At 41.3% G+C, this 25094-nt stretch overlaps 1 protein-coding gene across 1 annotated transcript in view; it reads left to right on the top strand.

The window, feature by feature from the left end:
- The window catches only part of ALDH1A2 (aldehyde dehydrogenase 1 family member A2), a 121460-nt gene that overhangs the window by 40830 nt on the left and 55536 nt on the right, over positions 1–25094 (top strand). Inside the window, exons 2-7 of the mRNA XM_075531970.1 lie at positions 6761–6865; positions 9143–9283; positions 12436–12565; positions 21289–21350; positions 23518–23646; positions 23772–23885. Of these exons, the coding sequence (XP_075388085.1) occupies positions 6761–6865; positions 9143–9283; positions 12436–12565; positions 21289–21350; positions 23518–23646; positions 23772–23885 (681 nt within the window). The remainder of the gene's footprint in view (positions 1–6760; positions 6866–9142; positions 9284–12435; positions 12566–21288; positions 21351–23517; positions 23647–23771; positions 23886–25094) is intronic.

Below are 25094 nucleotides of genomic sequence, written 5' to 3'. Positions count from 1 at the left end.
TAGTATCAAATATTAGTATAACATTATTTAAAATAGTTAATGCCATTGTTTATATTATTTTCAATGTATTGATAAATTAAAATAACAAGTGATGTGAAAATGGGTCAGGAAGCAGAAGGAAAATCCATATTGAAAACTGAGTTATTGGGGGGTCTACAAGCAAATGTGATGAAGAAAGCTGATGGTGCCTGGCTATGAGAAATATAGAGTCTGGGGTCTTAAAGGCTTGAAGATAGCCTTTAACAGCCCAAACAGGCGGCCATCTAACTCAGAAGCAACAAAGGCCACATGGAAGAAGCACACTAATCTGTGCGATCACGAGGTGTCAAAGGGATCGCGTATCAGACATCAATGACCAAAAAAATCATAGCATTGTGAATGAGGGAGAGTGTGAAGTGGGGGTCCAGGGCCCATCTGTGGGCAATTAGACATCCCCTTAGCAGGAGTGAATAGAGAGAATGATATTCAAAGAAATAATCATAACTAGGCCAGTACTGACAAAAGACAAACATTCAGTGATGTTATAATCACACTGTATAACTAGCAGTGTGGATAAAAAGGAAATTGATACTTAGACATAAGACATATTGTGGTGAGACTTAACACCAAGACAAAGAGAAAATCTGAAAATCAGCCTGAGAGAAAAGGCAAATAACAATAAATTATTAGATAATGAAAGAAACTTCTTATAAAGATCATTGTAAAATAGCTCACATTTAAGTAGTAGCTTAGAAGTGTTGAGAGCAAAGCTCTGCTAACTTAGAATTGTGTACTAAGAAATCTGTACCCTTCTAGAGTAGCATTTGAGAATAGCGGCACAGTAAACATATTCAGAAAAGCAACAATTGAGGATTTACTTCTAATAACATTTACTCAATGAAATCATAAAGATTGTATGTCAAGGAGAAGAAAACTTACCCCAGGAGGAAGGTGCTAAAGAACAGTGGGAATGGAAGTTAATATGCTTCACATATAAAATGCCAAGTTTGTAACAGACTGTCGGAGAAGAGTAAAATGTCAATGGGTATTTCTTCACAGACTTGGAAAGAAGGTGAGGTTTTTGAACTACGTATCTTATCCTGCCTTTTGCCTTCAGTCCAAGCATCACACAATAATAAAGTGTTTTAAGTGCTAACGTAAAGGTTGATGATTGGGACTCACCCAGAAGCTCTGACAGTCAGGTTATGCCTTTTAGGTAAGAGTACCAAGAAGTGATCTTGTGCCCTCAGTTCATTATATCAAGGATTCGATGATGGCCATTTGTTCCATTACTGATGATAGTAACTTTGAGAATTTGATTAAGGTGCCATCTGACAAATCACCCCAATGTATATTTGCCATTTTTTCTCTTTATAATTAATGAATATCTTGAGGGGAGATACTTGAGGGTAAGTAAATATTCAGTCTTTTCTTATATTTTTGCCTATTAATTTTACCATCTATTGATGGTTATTGCTTGAATTAATATCGATTATGGTATTATCCAAATATTGATCATTTCTTTCCATCTTCCTTTCATGCATACTAGTTGGAATTTTATTGTAAAGAAGAGTTTTTCTTTATCTGTCCAATAAAGATATCTTTATTCAATTTTATATCATTACACATCATGCATGTGTTTTAATTTTGTGAAATTATAACCATTATGTATTTTTGTGGTCTAAATTGTCCCAATACTGTCCAATGAAACACTAGTCATTTTGTCTTCTGTATTCCTTTTGTATGTCCCTATTAAGTTTGGAGCATGTACTTGGCTTCTGGCATCACAATATTCCAGGTCACTGATGACCTCGTCACTCCTTCCCTGAAGTAAGCCATTTCTCCAAGGAACCTTGGTCAGAGAAGAACATTTTGGCCTGTATGAGAAACTTTCAAAAATTGTCTGAAGAATCCAAAAATATCCAAATACTTTAGAAGTACAATACTATCCTCTGTACCAAAGAGTTGTGGGTACAACTTCTACAAGTGTCGTAAGGGTGGTTATTAATATAGAAAAAATATCCAATACTCTAACCTTTGAAAAATAGTTATCACTTGTTGTGTTTTGTTTTTTGTCCTTGGTTTGTTGTTGTTGTTTGTTGTATATTATTGCTTGGTTTTGCCCTGTCTTGTTTTTGTGCATGTTATTATCTCTGCAGGTCTGTCTAAATAAGATAGGCTGGATGAACAATCTGGAGGAGAAAACAATGGGACTGACAGTTTCGGGGGGACATGGGAGAGGGGGTGGTGGGGGGAAAGGTAGTGGTGTTAACAAACGCAGGGACACGGGAACAACAAGTGATCCAAATTGGTGGTGGGGAGGGTGTAGGAGGCCTGGGAGGGTGTGATCAAGGGTAATGTAACCAAGAGAAATTGCTGAAACCCAAATGAAGACTGACCATGATAGTGGGACAAGAGGAAAGTCAAAGGAAATAGAGGAAAGAACTAGGAGGCAAAGGACCTTTATAGAGGTCTAAATAAAGGCATGCACATATGTAAATATATTTATATATGAGGATGGGAAAGTAGATCTATGTGCATATATTTATAGGTTTAGTATTAAGGTAGCAGAAGGACATTGGGCCTCCACTCAAGTACTCCCTCAGTGCAAGAATACTTTCTTCTATTAAATTGGCATACCTTAATGCTCACCTTCCTGACGCAATTGCTGAAGACAAAGCGGGTGAATAAGCAAATGTGGTGAAGAAAGCTGATTTTGTCCGGCTATCAAAAGATACAGTGTCTGGGGACTTAAAGGCTTGAATGTAAACAAGTAGCCATCTAGCTCAGAAGCAACAACGCTCACATGGAAGCAGTACACCAGCCTGTGTGATCACGAGGTGCCAAAGGGATCAGTTATCAGGCATCAAAGAACAAAAAAGCATATCATTGTGTGTTCACCTCCATGATACAATCGCTGAAAACAAATAGGTGCATAAGCAAATGTGTTGAAGAAAGATGATGGTGCCCTGCTATCAAAAGATTTGGCACCTGGGGTTTTAAAGGCTTGAAGGTAAAAAAGTGGCCGTCTAGCTCAGAAGCAACAAAGCCCACATGGAAGAAGCACACCAGCCTGTGCAATCATGAGGTGTGGAAGTGATCAGGTATCAGGAATCATCAGAACAAAAAAGGTAATACAATTGTGAATGAGGGGGGGAGTGCCGAGTGGAGACCCAAAGCCCATTTGTAGGCCACACCCTCTTACAGAAGGGTCTCAGGGAGGAGATGAGGCCATCAGGGTGCGATGTAGCATCGATGAAAAATACGACTTTCCTCTAGTTCTTAAATGCTTTCCCCTTCTCCCCCCACTATCATGGTCCTAATTCTGCCTTACAAATCTGACTAGACCAGAGGATGTACACTGGTACAGATAGGAACTGGAAACGCAGGGAATCCAGGGCGTATGATCCCTTCAGGACCAGTTGTGTGAGTGGCGATACTGGGAGGGTGGGTTGGAAAGGGGAACCGATTACAAGGATCTACATGTAACCTCTTCCCTGTGGGACAGACAATAGAAAAGTGGGTGAAGGGAGACGTTGGACAGGGCAAGATATGACAAAATAATAATTTATAAATTATCAAGTGTTCATGAGGGAGAGGTGAGTGAGGAGGGACAGGAAAATGGGCAGCTGATGCCAGGGGCTTAGGTGGAGAGCAGATGTTTTGAGAATGATGAGGGCAATGACTGTACAAATGTGCTTTACACAACTGATGTATAATAGTTGTATGGGCTCATAATAAAATATATTTTAAAAAGAAAAAGTCATCACATTTACTATCTGTGTCCAGCTAATCTTTAAAAATTGTTGTCTTTTAAATCATTTGATAAGTAATTTCCAAAAGTAAGAATAAGGAGAAAATGAAAATAATAAAATAAGAATATGAACATAGGAAACTATTCCATTTACTATTTATTTGATTCCTTATTTATACCTTCTGATATGGGATTTTTACATGTCCAAAATGGACACTGACCTTGAAATGTAATTAATAGCTCATCACTTATTATATATGAACATGGAACATACTTATCTCATAGATTTTAAACATCTATAATAAGTCTTGGTTATCCCTACTTAAAGTTTTTCTGGCATGCATGTTATCAGTGTAACAGGTTTTAAAATTTGAAGGCATACAGTTTTGTAGAGAAGAATATGGGCATTATACAATTAGAAATACATTTCCAAGTATTTTTATAAACATAAATCAAATTGAATAACCCAGTGATTTTTAAAACAAGGTATATAATATTTTTTTTCTTCTAGTCACCTTTGTATATGCCTCTGTCTTCAGCATTTGACCATTTCTTAGTCAAATCAAATAAATTTTGATATACAAATAAAAAGATGAAAAAACATTGTCATAAGCCCATTTAAGAAAATAAGATGGTATAGGTTCTGATTGCAAAATATTGCACAATGAAGGCCTTCCTGTTGAAGGACTGGATTAGAGTATCATAGTTCCATTTTGTTTATTCCTTGATTTTTCAGTTTGAGGAAATTTACCTATACAAAATATGAAGGTATAACAGTTAAATACTTGGCTGCTAACCAAAAAGTGGGCACTTAGAACCTACCTGGCAGCTCCTCCAAAGAAAGCTCTGGTGATTTGCTTCTGTAAAGATTGTAGCCAGGGTAACCCTGTGGGGTGGTTCTTTGTCTACCAGGTTGCTCTGAGTTGGAAAGGACCCACTGGCTCCCAACCACGAAAACAAGACCCACAGTCCAACATTTTGCTGTTTCTACAGTCATTTCATCTTCGTCCCTAGAGCACTGCTGTTTCTTTTTTGCCTACATCCCCAGACTCCTGTAATCTTTCCCTGTAAGTTGCCTTCACTTTCCCATTGTGGACAGAGGGAAAATCTGAATTCTTCACCATAGTCAAGGAAAATTAAAAAGAATATGACAAAGGTTATGCCACCCACAATTCTTTTATACTTTCTTTGAAATTTGATACCGTAGTTGGGACAACACAATAGGAAAACTCAATAGTGCCGTAGTGTTGATATATTTATTTTTAAGAAAGTCCATAATTTTTTGTTAATACTTGTCATTTTCAATAATTGAGAATAATACGTGGTGATGAAGTAGCAAAATGTTTCAAGATATAGGGAAAAATAAAATTATTTGGACCCCCCGACAGTATCACTGTGGGTCAAAATTGACTCCATGGCCATGGGTAGGCTAAGATACCATAATATGTCTTGAATTTAAGAAATGATCTATGTGCCTCCCTGGATGGGGGTGGGGCTTGAATGATCCAGGGGATTGCTAAAACAGTACCGATACTTTATCTTTAATTCCCAGGGGGAAACGGATTAGTTTTTTTCTCTTTGTCTGAAAATGGGGTGGATATAACTAATTGTGACTAATAGTGGCAATAGAGTCAGAGTAGAGCTAACCCAAAAGATGTCAATGCTGTGATCATTACGGTAACAGACAGCCTCATTTCTCCCCTGTGGACCTCGGCTCTAAACTACTGACCTAATGCTTAGCAGCCTACTAATTTGGACTTTGAAACCTCTCTGCATCTCAATGTTCTGATGTTTACCAAATAAGTGCCCCCTCCCCCAAATTTATCTCATTGCCATCGAGTCTGTTCTGACTCTTAGTGACCCTGTGGGACAGGATAGAACTGCCCTTCTGAGTTTCTGAGATCGAAATGGTTCATGGGAGTAGAAAGCCCCATCTTTCTCCTGATGGCTGCCTGATGGTTTTGAACTGCCAACCTTGAGGATTGCAGCCCAATTCATAACCACTATGTGATGTTCATTTCATATATAAGGAAATCAAGGGCCTTAAGAAATCCCAGAGAAATGCATTACAAAGTGGAATATATCTAACTTGATTTACACATGTAAGTTATTTAACTCACTAGTTAATATAGACAGAGTAATCGCCTAGTTCAAGATCTGCCTATAAATTAAGTGACTGCTTATTTCAGTACCATCCATGCTCCCCTCAGAAGTCACTCTTGCTTTGGAAGGGAAACTAGAACCTATGGCCTGAGGACCGTCAGTTTGATCCATGATTTAGCCCTTGCAGCTAGTGTTTGGATGGAGTTTGGACTCTCACCGTGCTGTCAGCCTCACTGTTGGTGCTTTGTTCATGAAACCCTCTCTTTCCCTTCAAGGCGTCTCTCATTGGGTGAGAACTAATACTGTGAGTGACTTTGAACTGAAAAGAACATAGAGGAAATTCCTAAGTTGGGAATGAGGTGTGGCTGGGTACTGTTTAAGGTCTCTTGCAGCTCTTGAAAATGTGTGCTTTGATTAAACACCAATAAGCATGTTGCTCTTGATTGCAGTTGAGTCCGTTCCAACTCATGGCTGCTCCATGCATGCAGAGTAGAACTGCTTCGTAGAATTTTCAAGGCTGTGGCCTTGGAACACAGATTGCCTGGCCTGACTCCTGATGGGTCTCTTGAGTAGGTTTGAGCTAGTGGTTTCAACCAGTTATTTCCTGTTCTGGTTTGAAATTTGCATTTCCACTCCAGATACGTAAGAATGTATACATTGAAGTCACCTGAGGATCTTGTTACAATGTGGATTCTGACTCAGGGTTCTGGGTGCCAAGGCAAAGCTGGGGTTGAATAGGCATGGGCCAGTTAAGAGCCTTGGCTTGAGCCACTAACCTTTCAGCTAGTAGTTGAGTGTATAACATCTATGTCCCCCCAAGTATGGAGAAAAATTGCTATTACCATGATTCTTCAGAAACTATTGATCATTGACCGGCCTCTTCTCAAGGGTTTACAGATTTTATTATGTTGTTTACTCCTGTAGATTTTTATTAACAATGAGTGGCAGAACTCAGAGAGTGGAAGAGTGTTCCCTGTCTATAATCCAGCCACGGGAGAACAGGTGTGCGAAGTTCAAGAGGCCGACAAGGTATGTATTTCCTAGAAAAAGATTCTTTTGAGATAATTAACTTCAACCAGCAGGTCACTAACCATATGCTCTTCACTCTTTCTTCTGGGTATATGAGGGGGTATCCCAAAGAGACTGGACTTTTTTTTTCAAAGCTATGTATTTTTTTTTTAACAAAACAATCTTATTTCAAAGTACTCTCCATTAAACTTAATGCATTTGTCAAATCTGAGATTCCATTCATGTTAACATTTTTCTTTTTTTTTTTACTGCCCTGTTATTAAAAAAATCATTTTATTGGGGGTTCATCCAACTCTTATCACAATTGATACATTCATCCATTGTGTCAAGCACATTTGTACATTTGTTGCCATCATTTTCAAAACATTTTCTTTCTACTTGAGCCCTAGGTATCAGCTCCTCATTTTGTTCTTTGATGCCTGATACCTGATCCTATCAACACCTTGTGATCACACAGGCTGGTGTGCTTCTTCCATGTGGGCTTTGTTGCTTCTGAGCTAGATGGCCATTTATCTTCAAGCTTTTAAGACCCCAGACGCTATATCTTTTAATAGCTGGCACCATCAGCTTTCTTCACCATATTTGCTTATGCACCCATTTGTCTTCAGCGATGTATCGGGGAGGTGAGCACACAATGATATGATTATGTAATTATATGCACATAGATCTATTTCCCCATCATCACATATAAATATATTTACCATATGTACATGCCAGTATTTGGACCTCTATAAATGTCCTTTGCCTCCTACTTATTTCTTCTATTTCCTTTTCCTTTCCTCTTGTCCCACTATCACGTTTAGCCTTCATTTGGGTTTCTGTAATTCCTCTCAGTTACGTTGCCCTTGATCAAGCCCTACCAGGCCTCCTACACCCTCCTCGCCACCGATTTTAGATCACTTGTTCTTCCCTGTCCTTGGCATGTTAACATTTTTCAAACTCATCTGTTTGGATTGCTTCTCCATTTTTTTCTTCACCTGTATGCCATCAAATCACTGTCCTTTCGTGACCCTCTGCATTCATGGAAACAAGAACTCACACAGTTAGGTCAGGTGAGTCAGGTACGTAGGGCAAGAGGGGCATGCTATTCTTTTGTGAAAAACTGGCACACTGAGATGGCTGCATGAGCAGGTGCATTGCATGGTGGCAAAACCAGTCCCCCATCTGCCACAAATCAGGCCTATTTTTGTCACACACTGTTATGCAATCTTTTAAGAACCACTAAATAGAAAGCTTGATTAACACTGGCATGGTAGAACGAACTCCAAATGCACTATGAGTCGACATTTTCATCCATTCATGAAGTTGTCAGATGTCCAAAACAAGATTTGTCATCTATTAACATTTCACCTCTTTTGACACGAGAAAACTACTTGTATACTTGAGTTTTTCCCATAGCGCAGTCCTTGAGTGCTGTGTTCAACATCACAACAGATACTGCCTCATTTTACCCACATGCTGTTATGAGATTAGAGCAAAAATGCTTTTATGAAAAATTCCCCGTGACCAGAGAGAACCTTCTCCAGCAATGCCACCGGGTGCGCTAGCTCAGAGCACTCAGTGCTCTCTCTCCTGGTGGGAAAATGTGCGCTACGAAAGGCCCACCCCACCCAGAGCCGTTCTGGGTCTGCGGGGGGGGGGAGGGTACCCTCATATGCATAACAAATTAAGAATATAACATACATACACCTTTCTTTTTTATTATAGCAATTCCCATCATAGCAAAAACATGGAAACAATGCAAATCCCTAACTCTTGAGGAATGGGTAAACAATCTGGTCCATTCATACTATGGAATTTTATGCATCAATAAAAAAGAGTGATAACTCTCTGATTGAATACTAGAGGACATTATGCTTAGCAACTCAGTCCATCTTACAGTGAAAAATGTTTCATATCAGCTTAGTTAAAAGGGGAAAAAAAAGTGTGGTTTATACATTAATAGACAAGACTTTAATGACGGAAGTGGGTAGGGAGAGAGAAGGGATGGGAGTGGGGGAGAAACAAGCAAACAAAGCAAATGGCAAGTTTAACCCCAAAAATAAAATTAAAAATTGCCTCATGAAAAACAACAACAAAACCCCTCTGGCTTTCTTGCCTCTGGGATCTTATTAGCGTGAATGGCACAAAAGGAGGACAAGTAAAGGGGAAGTGGACTTGGAGTGCTTAGTGACCTAAGCGCTCCACCCCACACCACTTGCTCTCTCTCTCTCCTCCGTGTGGGAGTGGATGGTGGTCTCTGTTTGGAGTGTCACTGGTGCTGCTGCTTCTCCCCAGGCAGACATAGACAAAGCCGTGCAGGCGGCCCGCCTGGCTTTCTCTCTCGGTTCCGTGTGGAGAAGAATGGATGCCTCAGAAAGAGGACGGCTGCTGGATAAGCTTGCGGACTTGGTGGAACGGGACAGGGCAGTTCTTGCAGTAAGTAGTCCAAGAAAGTGTTCTTTCCCACTAACACACCTTCTAGGTTCCTGAGTCTTCCTGAACATATGAAATGGTGCTGACCTATGGGAAAGCTAAGGGGAGGGCAGGGAAAATGAGAATGACTTGACTTTGGGGATCAATCCAGTGATCAGCTAAACATAAGCTTCAAGAACAAGACCAGAATGAGTGAGAATCGTCGTTCCTCCTTAATTCAACTATTGCCAAACAAAGCACAAGCAATAGAGTCTCTGTGCCGCTTAGAGAAAACCAATGCCAAATGATTGTTTTAAAAAACAAGTAAGACTACTTTCTACTCTCCAAGAGTCAACCCCCTTCGACTGAAGAGAATTCTCTGGGCCTCCGGCCTCTCAGACACTTCGACTTCATTTGTCTCAATGCCACTTTGTAGAACCAAGAGCAAAAGATAAGAGCAGGAGCTAGCACCTTGCTTTCAATTAAACCTTTCCTTTTTCACATAAAGAATTTCTCCTGGTATCTTTGTTCTTTCAGTGAAAGCCAACACAGTTTATGGAAATGGTTAACAGTTTGGGAATGCAACTAGTTGGTATCTCCAACTAGAAGACCCACAATTGACCAGTTAAGATTTAAGGTTTCCTTGTTCAGTGAGGAAAGAAGCCCCCGCTGGTGCAGCGGTTTAAGTGTTCTGCTGTATTAGCTAGAACTCGTAAGCTGCTTCACAGGTGTGTTAGTCCGGGTAGACTAGAGAAACAAATTTTAGACACACCACTGTGTGTCTAAAAGAGAACTCTATCAAAGAGCAATTGCACATTAAGAAAACATCCCAGCCCAGTCCAGATGAAGTCCATAAGTCCACTAAGAGCCCGTAAGTGCTTTACCAGTCTATAAATTCTTCAGACTCATGCAGCACTTGCAATGATGCTGAATGCAGAAAGAAAGATCACAGTCCAGTGGGTGGAAAGTCTTGTGGATCCAGTGGCACTGGAAGCCTCTCAGCACTGGCAGGGGTCTCCACTTGGCTCCTTCAGCTCCAGGGCTCTAGAGTAGCTCCATGTGTCTTCTCAACAGAAATGTCTTGCAGGGAGTGAGTGTGTGTGTCCTTCCTCCAGCGAGTTATTTATCTCCCTAGCCCCTCCAAACGGGTCATTAAGCTGAAGCCTGATGGACAGGTTAAACTCCACCGCTTCACTCTTAAGTCTCAATTTGACAACAGAATAACTACCACAACAGGGTAGGGAGAAAGATGCAGCAGTCTATTTCTGTAAAGATGGACAGTCTTGGAAATCCTCTAGGACAGCTCTACTCTGTCCCAAAGTGTAATTTTGAGTTAGAATCCATTTTGGACTTTGACCAGTTGGGGTAATCAAGTTATGAACATTCTATAACCTGCCTTCTTATTGGGAACGAGAACCCTGGATGAGTAGTAAGGTGAGCATTGGGCTGCTAACCACAAGGTCAGCAGTTTGAAACTAACTGCCACTACTCTGTGGGAAGAAGACAAGGCTTTCTACTCCTTTAGAGAGTTGGTGTCTAGTTAGTAGAACCGAGGGCATTCTCCTCTGCCCTACAGGGTTGTTAAAGTCAGGATCAAGTCATGGCAGTGAGTGTGGAGAGGGCTTTATTGAGTCTTGGGAAAACATAATTCTTGTGTTTAGTTTGGGGAAAGGAAGTCTCAGTACTTTCCTCAATTTCCTTTTATCATAACTTTCCCTCCTGCTCTCTCTCCCTTAGGGATATTTCCATGTGATGTGTATGGTGGAAAATGTATTTGTAAATCTTGAAGATTCATAAAATACATTTTATTAGCATTTTAATGGCTTTGAAAATCTCTTCCCAGTGTGAAATTTAGGGAAGCTCTTGACCAGAAAACACATGTTAATGTCACATCCAAATAAACACAATCGAAATAGATCCAGAGCTGGCTTTTCTTGGGATCTGTAGCTTATGCCAACCAACCAGATCCCCTGCTGTTGACTATTCTAGCTCATGGACCAAAATGAATATAGATTCCCAAATTCACTTGGCCTATTATCCCCCTTTCAGGAAAACAAAACAAAACTTAGCACCCCACTGGCAAGTAAACATGTTTGTACTGTAGCCTATAATGCAAACTGAAGTATAAAGTGAAGCCCCCATTCCATGAGCATGTAAATGTTTTAATGAGTAATGTGAAATAATCTACACTGTTTCACTTCCAAAAAAATTAACCAATAGGCAGTGCTAAATAAACATTGTTTTAAAATGAGCCCCATTTTGTATATAAGGCAAGTGGATAACTTGTATCACAAGCAACAGTATTTTCACGTTGTTGAAGAGAATATTTCCATTTTAGATGGTATTCAAGTTTCTTTTTTTCCCGTGATGGTATTCAATTTTCAAACCAGTCTATGTTATATGTTATGGAGAGGAGCATGAAGATAACAAACACATGTTTTTGTTTATTTTATTTGATAAACATATAGCACTTTTAATAGTTCTCAAGTGAAGACACTTTTTTCATTTTAGTATGTTCATTTGTTATGTGAGTTATAGACTTAATTCATTTAGAAATATGCTATCAAAACAATGCACCACAACCCGAAACTATTTAATATCACTATTCTCATTAACTGAAGCAGTACTTTCTTTTTAATAGATAATGGTTTTTAATGTAAATGTTTACAAAAAACTAGCCTTTAAGTTGTTGAAGTCTGAGCTTCCCTGGAGGAGCTCTTGTTTATTTGGAAGTAATAAATAAACTAGCTCTGCTGTGGACATTCTGTTTCTCAGCAGGGATCCTGGCAGCTGCAGAGGACTGTGTGCATTCTCATCAGTTATCTCAAGAGCCCGTGTTCCCCACGCAGCTCTGCTCATTATTATAACACAAGCTGGTTTTACATGTAGGACATCCTTTTATTGCCAGTTACATCAACGCCGTGTTTATGCATTTCAATAGTGGTTACTGGAAACGCAAGAATGTGCACATGTATATTCGCCATAGGTGCAGGTTTTACTGGAAACCAGATTATATGGGTAGAACTTAAAACTGTTTTATTTTGGACATCAGAGTTGCCAGCTAAGAGCAGCCCTTCATAGTCTCTCTCTTTCATCCTTATTCTGCTCCAGAACTTATTCAGTATGTCCGTGGAGAGTGCTAGGGACTTAGTTTCTCTTCCTTTCTTTTCCTACAGACCATGGAATCCCTAAATGGTGGTAAGCCATTCCTGCAAGCTTTTTATGTGGATTTGCAAGGCGTCATCAAAACCCTTCGGTATTATGCAGGCTGGGCTGATAAAATCCATGGGATGACCATCCCTGTAGGTATGTAAAGTTCCACCAGAAACACATTTTCACTACACAATCAGCAGGCCTAGAATACAGATCTGCACATGTATACAGTATCTGGAGTTGAACAAAGAATGCAACAAAGTATGTCAATAACTGATGTCCGCCTAGTTCTTGGGCCATCCTACATATAAGGGGGCACAAGACACTTAAATCAATCACAAACAAATAAATATTTGTTGTTTGCTAAATGCCTAGCACTGTGCCAGGTGAGGTGCTGGGGATGTAGAAGCGTGCTGGGGAGAGGGGAGATTGAAGAAAATTCCACAAAAATTAAGACAGTCCTTGCCCCACTGATTTTAAGATCTACTAGCTTAGATGGAAAGACTAAAATGTTACAGTTTTTTATTTGTTGAGCGACGAGATTGTGGATAATTTTTTTAGTGTGTGCATTTCCATGTTATTTATAATGACCACGGTTCACTTTCACGGCCTATAAAAGCCAGCTAAAATCCTGGAACACCCCGGCATCTCCCTCTTTGTTTGTTTTTGTTTGCTTGTTTTAAAATTAAGGTCAGGAGACAAAACCCAAAGCACAAAACAATTAGAGGTCTTTACAGGAAGAGTTACAGATAGGTGCTGAGTTGAATGGCTTGATGGGTCAGTGATGGTGACTTAAAGGAGAAGCAGCGTTTTTGAGACTGTAGTCCTTGATGGAGCAGTTTTGAGCTATGGTCCAATACTAGTGATGACCAATACCTGTTTGCGTGCTGGTTCAACAACTCAGAGAGGAAGGTAGTCTTGAGTCGCATCCTTATTTGTGGAGGAGGGAACCTGAGGCCTAGAGAAGTTCAACAGTTGTCCTGATTCACGTAGTAAAAGTGTGTGCATTCAGAGTGTGCCGTTAGAGCCCATTCATTAGAGGATTTACTGAAGCCACTGGGAGGAAGATCTACCACGACAGAGGGGCACCACCTAAAAGACAGGAGCATATTGGGAGTGGAGTGTAGACGGGGAAGGAAGTGCTCAGGGATTCAGTAGAGCTTGGATACTGCTAAGCACGTGCCAGGTGCTCTGCCTGGCCTCTCTGGAAAACAGCCTGTTTGTTTCCCAAAGAGAGTGTAGACTAGGGAGAATGGAGAATGTTGCTGTGCACTTTGGTTTATCCCTGGAAGAATCTTGCTAGCCAGATTCATTTACTGTATCTGTTTCCTAGGAAAGCAGATGATTTGCCTGACAGTACAGGTGGATCAGAGCAGTGGGTCTTGAGAACTTTAATGTCCATAAGAATCACAGTGTAACTTCTGCTGGGCTAGGGTTTGAGGTTCTTTCTCCATTCTTCACCAGCTTCTGAGTGCTGCCAGTCCTCCTCCTAAAGTAGTAAGGAGAGACTGCAGAGACCTAGAGCCGAATGATGTCACTGTTGCACCATCTCCTCTATGCATGGAGCGATAAGCAACCATGTTACAGTGAGAGAAAAATTACCTCCGTGAGTGAAGCTGGCAGGTGGAATATTCACCTTTAGAAAATGGGTTTCAGATTGTAGGCTCTCTTCCCAGCCTATTCAGCAGATTCAGGAGAGAGAAGATTGTTTTTGACTGTCAGCATTTTGGTTCAACCCTGGCCTTCAGGATATGGTGGAACCCTGCTTTTCCAGCATCACTTTTAGGATTAGGGATGGCCTGAGTAAGGCAGAGTCAGCATGTGGTGTGGAGTAGATCAGAAGTGAAAATCTTTATCTAAAGACTAGAAATTTGTCAGCCTTCGTTTGGCTTTGATATTAGTGAAGAAAGGTAAATTAATAAGAGCAAAGGCCTAGGTATTTTACCCTCTTCCTACGTCACATGCCTTTCAGTAGCAGAACAATAAATACCTGATGCTCTTTGGAGAGCCTGAGGATGTTGACTGAGAGGTTAGAAACACAGGGCTCTGGAAAGGCTCTCTTGCATCAACTCATAGACTGATGCTCTAAAAGAAAAAAATTCACTCAAATGAAGTAATGTTTTTGTTTCCCTAATTATGAAAGTACATTTTGATGGCTGTCAGGTTGCAGGCCCCTCTGAGGCTCCTCCGTCTGTGGGACCTCTGAGGATGCTCAGATTTGAGATGTAAGCTTCTTGCCGCTGAGGGAAGGGTTGAAGCAAAGGTATACTTGGAAAGCAGCTTCTATGTCTGCTCCAGCTTTGGAAACATTGAGGCTTGCCTGTGGGCTACCAAGAAATTCAGTCAATGATGCCTTTCATTGGCCAGTGCTTAGCGAATTTAGCTGGACTAAAACCAAGGTGCTCACAGGAGAATATGAGCAAAATGGAATGGAATAATCATAATTAACCATTTATTCTTGAATGTGTTCAGTCAGTCCTTCTGTGCTTATCATTTTAACTCCATAATCAAGTATTAGCTTAACTTTGTGTCCACGTACGTGATTTTCCCATACTGATACTTGGAATACAAGGGGTCTTTAACCATGACTCTTTCTTGCATGTCATGCTTTTCCCTAGAAAATACCCACATATTATGTTTGGGATTTGCATCTTCTTCTAACTGTCAACATCAGTCTCTCTTGCATCACTCATTCATTCAATAGCTCTTTTTTTTGAGCGTCGACTATGTTCCAAGCACTGGGGCTTGGAACTGGCATGGTGGCACTGGTGATATAAGAGTGAGTATGAAAGACTCGATGTTCATAGACTCTTAAGGGAAACAAACAATTGGAACACAGAGGGACTCAACCAGGGTTAAGGTTGCTGTGGGGTCCAGCCTTCTAGGAAGTCACCCTAACGGAGGAACAGGGATACCTGAAGTCCAAGTAAGTGAAGGTGGCGATAAGGGGGGCCCAGTCTGTGCTAAGCATGGGTGGAGGACAGCTCAATGTGCTAGTGAATCTGACAGTGTCACCAGATGGAGACCTGAGCCTTCTCCATAAGCAATGATGAATCTCTTAATTATTTTAAATAAATGAGTGCCTTGATCAGAGTTGCATTTTTGAAAGAATACATTGTATACATACTCTATCATGAATTGGGCAAGTCAGGTATCTGCTTTGTTTCTCCCTGCAAAGCATAGCCTCCTCTAGGATACTTGAAAAGCGGGAAAGGCGGGTTTGGAGCCACACACTGGACAGCAGCTGCTCTCTGTTCTAGAGAGCACGCTCCAGGTGCACAGTCGGGTGTCATGGCCGAATTAGACAATCCCAGTGATTCCCAGGGGTCTTGATGGTGCTCCTTTTACAACACTGTCCATTACTTCCCGTGATGGTACCCAAAGGAGCCATTCTCTGCGGCCATGAATCCCATGCTCTGACCCTTCTCCTTTGGTCACCCCTAATTATGATGATAAGTAATCTCGCCCACAATTTATTGAACACTGTCTTTGTTCCTGTTTTAGTATCTTTACTCTCAGGGCAGCTCTGCAGAGAAAATATTATTTTGCTTGATTTGGTTCTTTTTTATCCTCTATTAAAGTCCTACTTCATACATGTGATGGAGAAAGAATCAAAGTTTGTTTGCAATGTCTCATGAGAGAAATGGAGGTTAATTGAGCTGCATTACCTTTGGTTTTCCCCTGTAACAAGTGTGTTCATTTTATTTATTATGTGCATGTACGCAGAGAAAACCTAGCCAGTGCTTTAAGCTGAATTCTGATCGCCCTAAATGTCTTTATGCATTTTCATATGCATTAGCATGTGAAATAGGTTTAAAACCTACCCACATTCTAAGAAATGTTGATTTATTTTATTTCCTCTAAATTCTCCTGTGAAAGAACAGTCTAAAGATGCACAAAGATGGTGGCCCCCATCTGAACGTTTTCCTTCAGTCAGTTTGATCTGGTGTAGTGTGAGTGGAGGGTGGATACAAGAGTACCTTCTTGTTCACTCGGCAGGTAGCGGGAGGAGCTGTTTGCTCTGACCAGCTGACGAGAAGGGGCTGAGTGCTGAATAGGGCCTGAAATGAATTTGAAGGGAGCCTGCGAAGGCTGCTTCATAGGTAATCTCCGAGATGTCAGGGTTGCAAGAATCTTTGGGAGACCTAAGGCTACCCCCTCATTTTGTAGACAAAGATCCCAGATGCAGAAATGTAAGGTGACTTCTCTTCAAGCATCACTAGCAGACTAGTGGTACACTAAGACCTTCACACATACTCAGGGGCATGCCACCCAACGTCTTAGTAGTTGCCAGCAGACTCCTGGGAAGAAGAGATCTAGCACCACTTCACACCGAGGTAACATTTCGGTGATTGTATATGCGTTTATGGAGCTTGTCATTCAGATGTAAAATGTGCAGTGCAATCTGTGTGTGGTCAGAAGGCACGGGGATGTGCTAGGGGACACAATGGAATAGTTCCATGCAGCTGCTCTGTGCAGTCCTGGCCTCATCCTGGAAAAGTACTTTCGTGCACAGATTGGAGATAGGAAGATTTTTATGCTAATAAATGAAGTAATTCTTGTTGTTCATAGCTATATAACTTGCTACAGTGGTTGAAATAACTCAGTGTTATCATTAGGAGATTATTTCCAGAGGTTTATATTGAATCAATTATTCCTCAATTTCTTGATATCTCTCCTGTTTAATTTGATGACTCCCCCCCACAAATGAAACCAGAACAATGACCCATCACAAATAACGAAGAGGCTTGTACTATTTTTCATCTCTAGGATGAAGGCTTTTCTTAAGATAATTTTAGATATGCTGACATATGGAACCTAGTAATATTTGTACCTTAGTTCAACTAACGTGTTAGTCTGTTGAGGTGTTTAATCATAAGGTCATATTTTTCGTGAGCTGTAAACTATTAACAGCAAACTTGTAAAAGTTGGGACTGGACAGGGTGGCCTTGATTTGAGTGTGAGATGTCCCATGCGTTCTGCCTTCTGTTGCAGCCATATCACGTTTCTCTTGCTTGTTTTAATGGGAAGTATTGTGTGTGCCTTTTCTGACAGTCTTCCACCATACACAGGTTCTGACTTTTGCAGGTTTTATTTTCTTCATGGAAAACAGAAGTGCAAACACATCAAAAAATTATCTTTGGCTAAGTCTTACAATAAACCTCTTTTATGAGCAACCTCTGTGACTCTGGGTTTTTAAAAATAACTTTTTGTATAAGAAGGTGTCAGAAAAACAAAGTCTTACATTATATTAAAATGCAATTTAGTATTTCTGTTTTGCTATGAGTAAAGTGAAGCTTTCTGTTCCCATAAAGAGATCCAGTCTTGGAAACTCACAGGGGCAGTTCTGCCCTGTCCTGTAGCGTCACTATCAGTCATAATCAACTCGACGACATTGAATGAACCTATTGGTTTGGATTGTGGTCTTGAGAATGTTTTTCCTGGGATTTTGAAGCAATCCTTTCTTGATGCATCTGTGGCTTTATCACAGTGTTTCTTATTTGGTAAAAAGCTGATCTCATAGTAGCCCAAGATGGCATTCCTGAGTTTGGATGGGAGCTTTTTATCCTATCCGGCTAGTGAGGTTATAACCCAAAGCTGAAGAAAAGACAGCAACATTTTAAGTTCTCCTCCCATATTTCGAAAGCATGACCAACGTGAAAGGTAGAGAAATGGGCTGTCACGTCTCTTCTAGTCAGGAAGAGTACTGCTACGCACACGATCTTCAGTAGCAGCGAGCGAGAGGGAAAGAAAGCCCCCTCGGCACCTGCTAGTCTACTCAGCCCAGCCGCAGAGGCGGAGCAGTGCGCTCTGGGCGCCTGCGTCTGAAGGAACAAGAGCTGTCCTCTGTACTTACAGTTTGTTTATAGCCTACAGTGCTTGAGCCCGTGGGAGCTCTCTGCGCCCACGAGGACCCTCATCACCCTTCTTCAGAAGCAGGTCCTTTCTTTTGGTCAGTTTAAAACCTCAGTTGCATGCTGCCTTGACGTTACACTCTGATTCTGTGATTTGCAGTCATCTTCACAAAACGACCTTTAACATAGTCTTATGAACAACGAACTAGAAGTCTGAACATCCAAATCTAAGTCCAGAAGTCACAGCCGAACCTCTCTGGGCCTCATTTTCCTCATGTATAAACTAATACTAGTTGCTGTATTTTATTCAGTTGTTATGAGCATTTTGTAAGGGCCTATAGAAATAAATCATGGTTTTTCTCTGGCTTGAGAATATGAAAAATACTGATTAGATTCTCCTCCATTCCAGTTCTTTTCAAATGGTAAATTAGTAGAGTTAGTAGAAATCAAAAAAGCAAGTGAGTCAGAATGAAGTCAGACAACTGTAGAGCAACTTTCGGCCATCCTGACTCCCTCATCCTCGGGATCCTTGCCCTCTCGCTTCACGGTGTGGGGTGGGCACTTGTGAGAGTGCAGCCCGCAGGCCTGCTCAGTGACAACGCAGTCAGCAAGATCTTCGGGTGTCTGGGGTGCACATAGGCCGCGGAGAGACACCGCCCCAGACCGCTTTCCTCCACGCAGTACAAGTAGCATGCTGTCAACACCCATGCTCCCCTCTCAGTTCTTGCTCCCCATTTCCCCTCGGCTCCTTTACACTCCATCTTGACATTACCCTCTAGTTCTATTGTCTGTGATTGTAATCCACCACCTTTGCCTAATTACAGATGTTAGGTGTAAGTATTTCCTTGTTAAAAACAAATTTCACCTTTCCAGGGTCATACAAGTTGAAGATGAGTGGTAATATACACTGCTGCAAAGAATGGGTGTTTTCAATTCTTGAGTTGCCGGTCTACAAGGCCAACACAGAAATCCAGTTAAAGTAATGTTACTCAGACTTCTTGTTGCCATGGTGTAGACCATTTCCACACAGTGGCCTATTTCTGTGGTTGCAGTAGAGTGTCTAATGCAAGTCCCTTCCCGTAGTCACTGGCTTCTCCTTGCTTCCTAATTTTTTCCAGTTTAAAGGATAGACATAAAACAGGGTCGAAAGGCAAGCACCAAATTGGGGGGAACTTTTTCAACACATATCAAAAGCATATTTTTTGGATATGCATAGAGCTTTTCCAGCCAGGCAGTGCAAAGATGAGCAAGCCCATGGGAGAAAGATGGTACACATATGAAGAAAGAAATTGAAATATGAAAATTAACATGAAGAGATATTCACCCACATAGAGCACTTAACACAAGAAAAGGCCCAGTGTTAAAAAAGACATGGAAAATTTTGTTGCTGGAATCATGAATTGTTCGGCTTTTTGAAAGGGTAATTTGGTGATATTTATCAAGATATGTAAAGCACATACAGCTTGACCCCTACCTTTCCTAGATCTACTGCCGGCACTATTTATGACAGCCTAAACCAGAAAGGGCCTCTGGTCACCAGGAGAGTTACAGTCGTCCCATACTTATTGAACAGGTAAAATAAGCTACAGGCACTGATAAAAATGTCAATAAAAGTACAAATAAATCACATGGATAATGAATTCTATTTATGGGGAAGGTATGTAAAAAGCAAGTATAAAAGGACTGGTATGTGAAGAGTTAAGTTTTCTGAAAAGATACTCCAGCAACAGGTAATAGTTAATTCTGGGAATAGGGACTAGATATCAGAGATTGATAGAAGAGACCTTGAATTTAGCCGTTTAAAACTGCATGATTTTGAATTTAATGAAAATTATTCTGTGACAAATAATGGTAATTTAGATGTGTTGGACAGATAAGAATGAATGATCCAAATAATTCCCATCATTTCTGTTCTCAGTCTGCACACACTCCTCCTGCCCCTGCCTTCATCTCCACCCCTACTAGTACGCTCTTCCTGAACCCCAGCTCAGAGTCTCTGCACTTTCCCCGGAGAGACTGCTATCAGGAGAGAAGACAAAGATTAATGCAGTGACCAGGGAGTTAGTTGTCAATAGAGGGGAAAGCCTAATAACACTACCAGATGCTGAAAAGGAAAAGCCAGAATGCTAAAAAGCTATTCCATGGTGACTTTACGTAGCTGCTTAGATGAAAAGAATGGCATGTTCCTAGAAAGAATGTGCATTTGGACTACCTGGCCAACGGTCTCCGCTGCCTGTGGCTTCGCGTAGGAAAACTCAGGACAGCATTAAGGACTCTCTTTTTCAGCACTCTCTTCCAAACAGCGGTTCCCATAAACCTCAAACAAATGGAAAACAAACAAACAAACACAATTTTTTATTAAGTCTCCCTCAAACTCATTTCCTTTTAGCCCTTAGGGATACAAAAGGCTTCTTCATCCCCATGGCTAGTTTGGGGATAGAGGCTTTGGGGGGATGCACAGCGTTCTCTTTGAAGTAGTCTGGTGCCCTCTTTCTGTCACCCTGGATGTGCCTGTGTCCCACCAGCACCCAGGAAGTATATCTTGACACTTGGATCAAGCTACAAAACATCTCGCACTAGCACAGCCAGCATCTTAAATGTACTGGTATGTCACTTTACTTGGCTTTTGTTTTTAATATTTCAGAGTGTCACTTCAAAATTTTAAGGTACCTCAGTTTTAAAATAAACTGTTCCACATAGAACCATCAATTTGATCCTTAACGTACGGTTTACAAACTACCGGCTTTTTTCTCCTCAGAGGATTTCCAGTGTGAGCTTTGTCTACGTTTCTGCCTTTGAGGCTTTCCCTAGGACTCTGTCCGGGCTTCTGAGAGCCAAATCCCAGAGCACCCTGCTCCAAGCTGGTGCATGGTACGGTCGTATCATGCCAGCTTTCAGGCAGAATAGAATGGGATATTATATTGCCCCACCATTTTCTATACTTGTGTTGCCCGCCATGTTTCCTCCCCTCCCTTTTGTCTTTTCCTTCCACTCGGAGGTGACCAGGCTCGTTTCTTTCAGATGGAGACTATTTCACCTTCACAAGACACGAACCCATCGGCGTGTGTGGACAGATTATCCCGGTGAGTGTGTCTCCTCACGCCTTGTATTTATTTTCATTTGAATCTCTTCCCTTAAAGACACATAAAACATGGACCTCAGCGATGTGTGTTTTCCATTACTGAAAAGTTAAAAAAACCGTGAGCCCATGTTGTTGACATATCTTTAACAGCCTTCCTGCAAATGCTTATTTGAACAGGTTAATAGGGTTTCAGCTCCGTTACCAGGAGTTGAGTTCCCAAGTCATGGAATTCTCATGATTAAAATAAGCAAAGCAAAGCACGGTTTATTAATAACTTGCCCATAGTTTTGGATGTCCATCCTGCTTATGGAAAATTAATGCTTTGTTATATTTGCTTGTTTATTTTTTAGAACTGTGACTCATCATCTTTCCAGGCTTATTATTTTATATGGTCTTTTAATTCCATTCTTTCCAACTGTTTCTTTTCATAAGAATGTAGATAGATGATGCTATGAAGACACAGCAGTACAATGAGAGTCACGGTCGTAATTGAAACCATGCCGGGCTGTTGTGTGCCTTGTAAAGGGAAGTAGATGCAGTGCTGAATGTTTGGGTTGGAACGTTAAACGCTGTCCTTCCCCCCCCCCCCTCTCTTTCTCATGCACCCCCTTGGCACTATACAACACATCACTGGATCTTCTAAAAGTCCTAGCTAATCGTTATGGCAGGAATGTCCTTTTGTCAAGCTCTAGGAGAACAAAACAAGATAATCCCTAGCTTTGGGGGCTAAAGAGTTTTTGGTAGGCATAGATATTTGTGTATGATCTACAAGCTGGAGTTAACTGTGAAATATATTTGAGAGTAGAAACGGAAAATGAGAGGTATCCTTTAGTCCCTATGCTCTTAAACTGGGAAATCCTATTTGGCACTGAGCAGGGGTGAGATTCCCAGACCTTGATTCTAGGGACTCAAACCCGCCTTTGCCTTTGCTCCGACTTTCAGAGATACAGCTCTCACTGACAGGACAAGAGCTACTTGTCAGCCAGCCCCAGCTCAATTACTGGTCTCCAAGATTTATATACTGTAGATGGAATTAAAACATCACTGTGGTCTCCCAAGTTTATAAACAACTAAGGGGAAAAGAAATTGGGTGTTTGGTGAAGGCAAGACACTTGTATATTTTTGCAAGCTTGCCAGGGCCCATGCGAGGCCTTCACGGATGGCAGCTGAGATGCTTCAGGCTGAAACACATTGTGGTCAGGGGCTGAGGCCAGAGGACCAAGATTTCTGTTTTCTTTCTTAATGAAATTATCAATGACACCTGATCGTGGTGAAGCTTATGCCTGAACTTAGGACAACACAAGCTTATTATCCTTTTAGAACCATTTTTTGTTCTAAAAGAATTTTTGGACTAAAAGTTATATCCTCGCCTAAATATAATTTAGACTCCATAGCTTACTTTATAGTAGAAGAAACAGAGAAAATACAATTTTTACAAAGTTGTCAGTAGATGTACTTTACTTTCCCTAACCATGTATACTTTGTGGCAGTCAAACCAAACCCCTTGCCATAGAGTGAATTCCCACTTACAGCCACTCCTTGGCTCGGGGCAACTGCCCAAGTGGGTTTCCGAGGCTGTAATGTTTATGGAAGCGGACTGCCACATACTTCTCCCATGGAGCCGCTGCTGGGTTCAAACTGCTGGCCTTCTGGCTCTCAAATGAGCACTTAACCACTGCACCACCAGAGTTCCCTTTGTGACAGTACTCGAACATAGAAGAAAAAATGCTCCATTCAAATGCGCGCTGGTATAAACGTCATTCACCGTTAGACTTTCCTCTTTTGTTCTTCCACATTGAAGAGACTTCATGCCAGTGTGACTATTCTGCTTTTACAATGTTAAGTACAAGAAAAAAAATTTCATATTAAAGTTAAAAAGTCTACTTTAAAATATATATAAAATATCAGCAATCCAAAACTAAAAAAGAAATTAAAAAAACTCTTTCACCACGAGATTTGTGATTTGCCAGACAGAAAAAAAAAAAGATTTTCCGAGTCCATGTTAGTCTGTTCCTAATGCGGTGATTAAAAGTCCAAGCCTCTATACATTGTGGTGGATGAGATTTACATTGTGGACTAGCCCAAGAAATTTGAGAAGTCACAGCTTGAAAACAGTTGTGGAGGAATTTTTTTTTCCATCTATCCATCTTGGATTTTTTCCCGTGCAGTGGAACTTCCCCCTGCTGATGTTTGCCTGGAAAATCGCTCCTGCTCTGTGCTGCGGCAATACAGTCGTTATCAAGCCAGCGGAACAGACGCCACTCAGCGCGCTCTACATGGGAGCCCTCATCAAGGAGGTAAGAGGACCTGGCTGGAGGAGGGCCTCTGGCCCCCGGGCCGGGGAGGCCTACTGGCGCGGACCTGATTTAAAGTGCTTCCGCAGCTCTCACAAGCTGGCCTTCCTCTCGTTGTGTTTTGCTAGGCTGGTTTCCCACCAGGAGTCATCAATATTTTGCCAGGATACGGGCCTACCGCTGGGGCAGCCATAGCTTCTCACATTGGCATAGACAAGATTGCATTCACGGGGTCCACTGAGGTATGTACCTGAGAAGCCGTCGTGCAAATGGGCATAGAGCTAGGCAGATGTTTCAGAAAGCTTATGGGAAAATGTGATTGCCTTTTCATTCCATTTTTCAACTGAATTTTTGAAGTCCTCTCATATGCAAAGAAGGAACCCTGGTGGCATCGGAGCTGTGCATTGGACTGCTCACTGCAAGGTCAGCAGTTCAAAACTAACAGCTTCTCCTCAGGAGAACGACGGGCCTTTCTACTCCCGTGAAGAGTCTCCAAAACGCTCATGGGCTTTCCTACTCTGTTGTATAGGGTGGCTATGAGTTGGCATAGACTCTATGGCAGTGAATTTGGTTCAGTTTAGAAGAAAAATAAATTTGTGTCCAAAGACTGGCTATCAAAAGAGCAGCGAGTACGCCAGCCTTCAAAGGACAACAGTGGTGCCTTAGAACACCCCCGAAGGTGAGGGCAGAGGCACCATTTGACCTCACGGAGCTCGAAATACTTGTGCTGTGTAACCTGTGTGTAACTTATGTGTCAGAAGAGCTTGTCTCGGTTAACTTTCTCGAACCAAGAACAATCATGTCAGAAACAAGCGAGGAGGCTGGAAATCCAAACTCATCTCTTCTTTCTTGTTATTCTGTAACTAACTATCCCTCCTGTTCCCTACAGAAAATAGGGATTATATATAGGAGGGTCAGCAGCTTTTCCTTTGTTTAAAGTCATTTTATTGGCATATACTTGACGTATCGTACAATTTTCTCAGTCATATTAAGAAGAGTTGTGCAATCAATTTCAGAACTTACCCCCCACCCCCACCCCCCACCCCCGTGTACTCATTGTTGCCAGCTCCCTTTTTGGCCCCAACCTCCTTTGCCATGCCCTTAGATAATTATTAATCAAGTTACTGTCTCAATAGACTTACCTACTCTGGATTTCATAAAAAGAAAATCATACAAAACACAACCAGGAAGCAAACAAATGAAAAAAACTAAGGAATAGGCAAAATATAGACAAACCTCAATAGAAAAGAAAGCAGAAAATAGTAAAACTGAAACAACTTTAAAATGGGTCCAAGGGAGCTGGAATGATGAAGTTTTATGTTACATCTGCTATCAGTGAGTTTGAGTAAAGACCAGTTTGCTGGGTGGGGTTTTCACATCAAATTCTTCAAGGGCGACCTATGGAGGATGTTTTGCCGCTTGAAAGGACAAGAGTCTGAAGCCCCAGTTTG

Source organism: Tenrec ecaudatus, chromosome 14 (genome assembly GCF_050624435.1).
Source record: "Tenrec ecaudatus isolate mTenEca1 chromosome 14, mTenEca1.hap1, whole genome shotgun sequence".
Taxonomy (NCBI): Eukaryota; Metazoa; Chordata; class Mammalia; order Afrosoricida; family Tenrecidae; genus Tenrec; species Tenrec ecaudatus.
The sequence above is the reverse complement of the archived record's forward strand: the minus strand, read 5'-3'. Positions and strand labels throughout refer to the sequence as shown.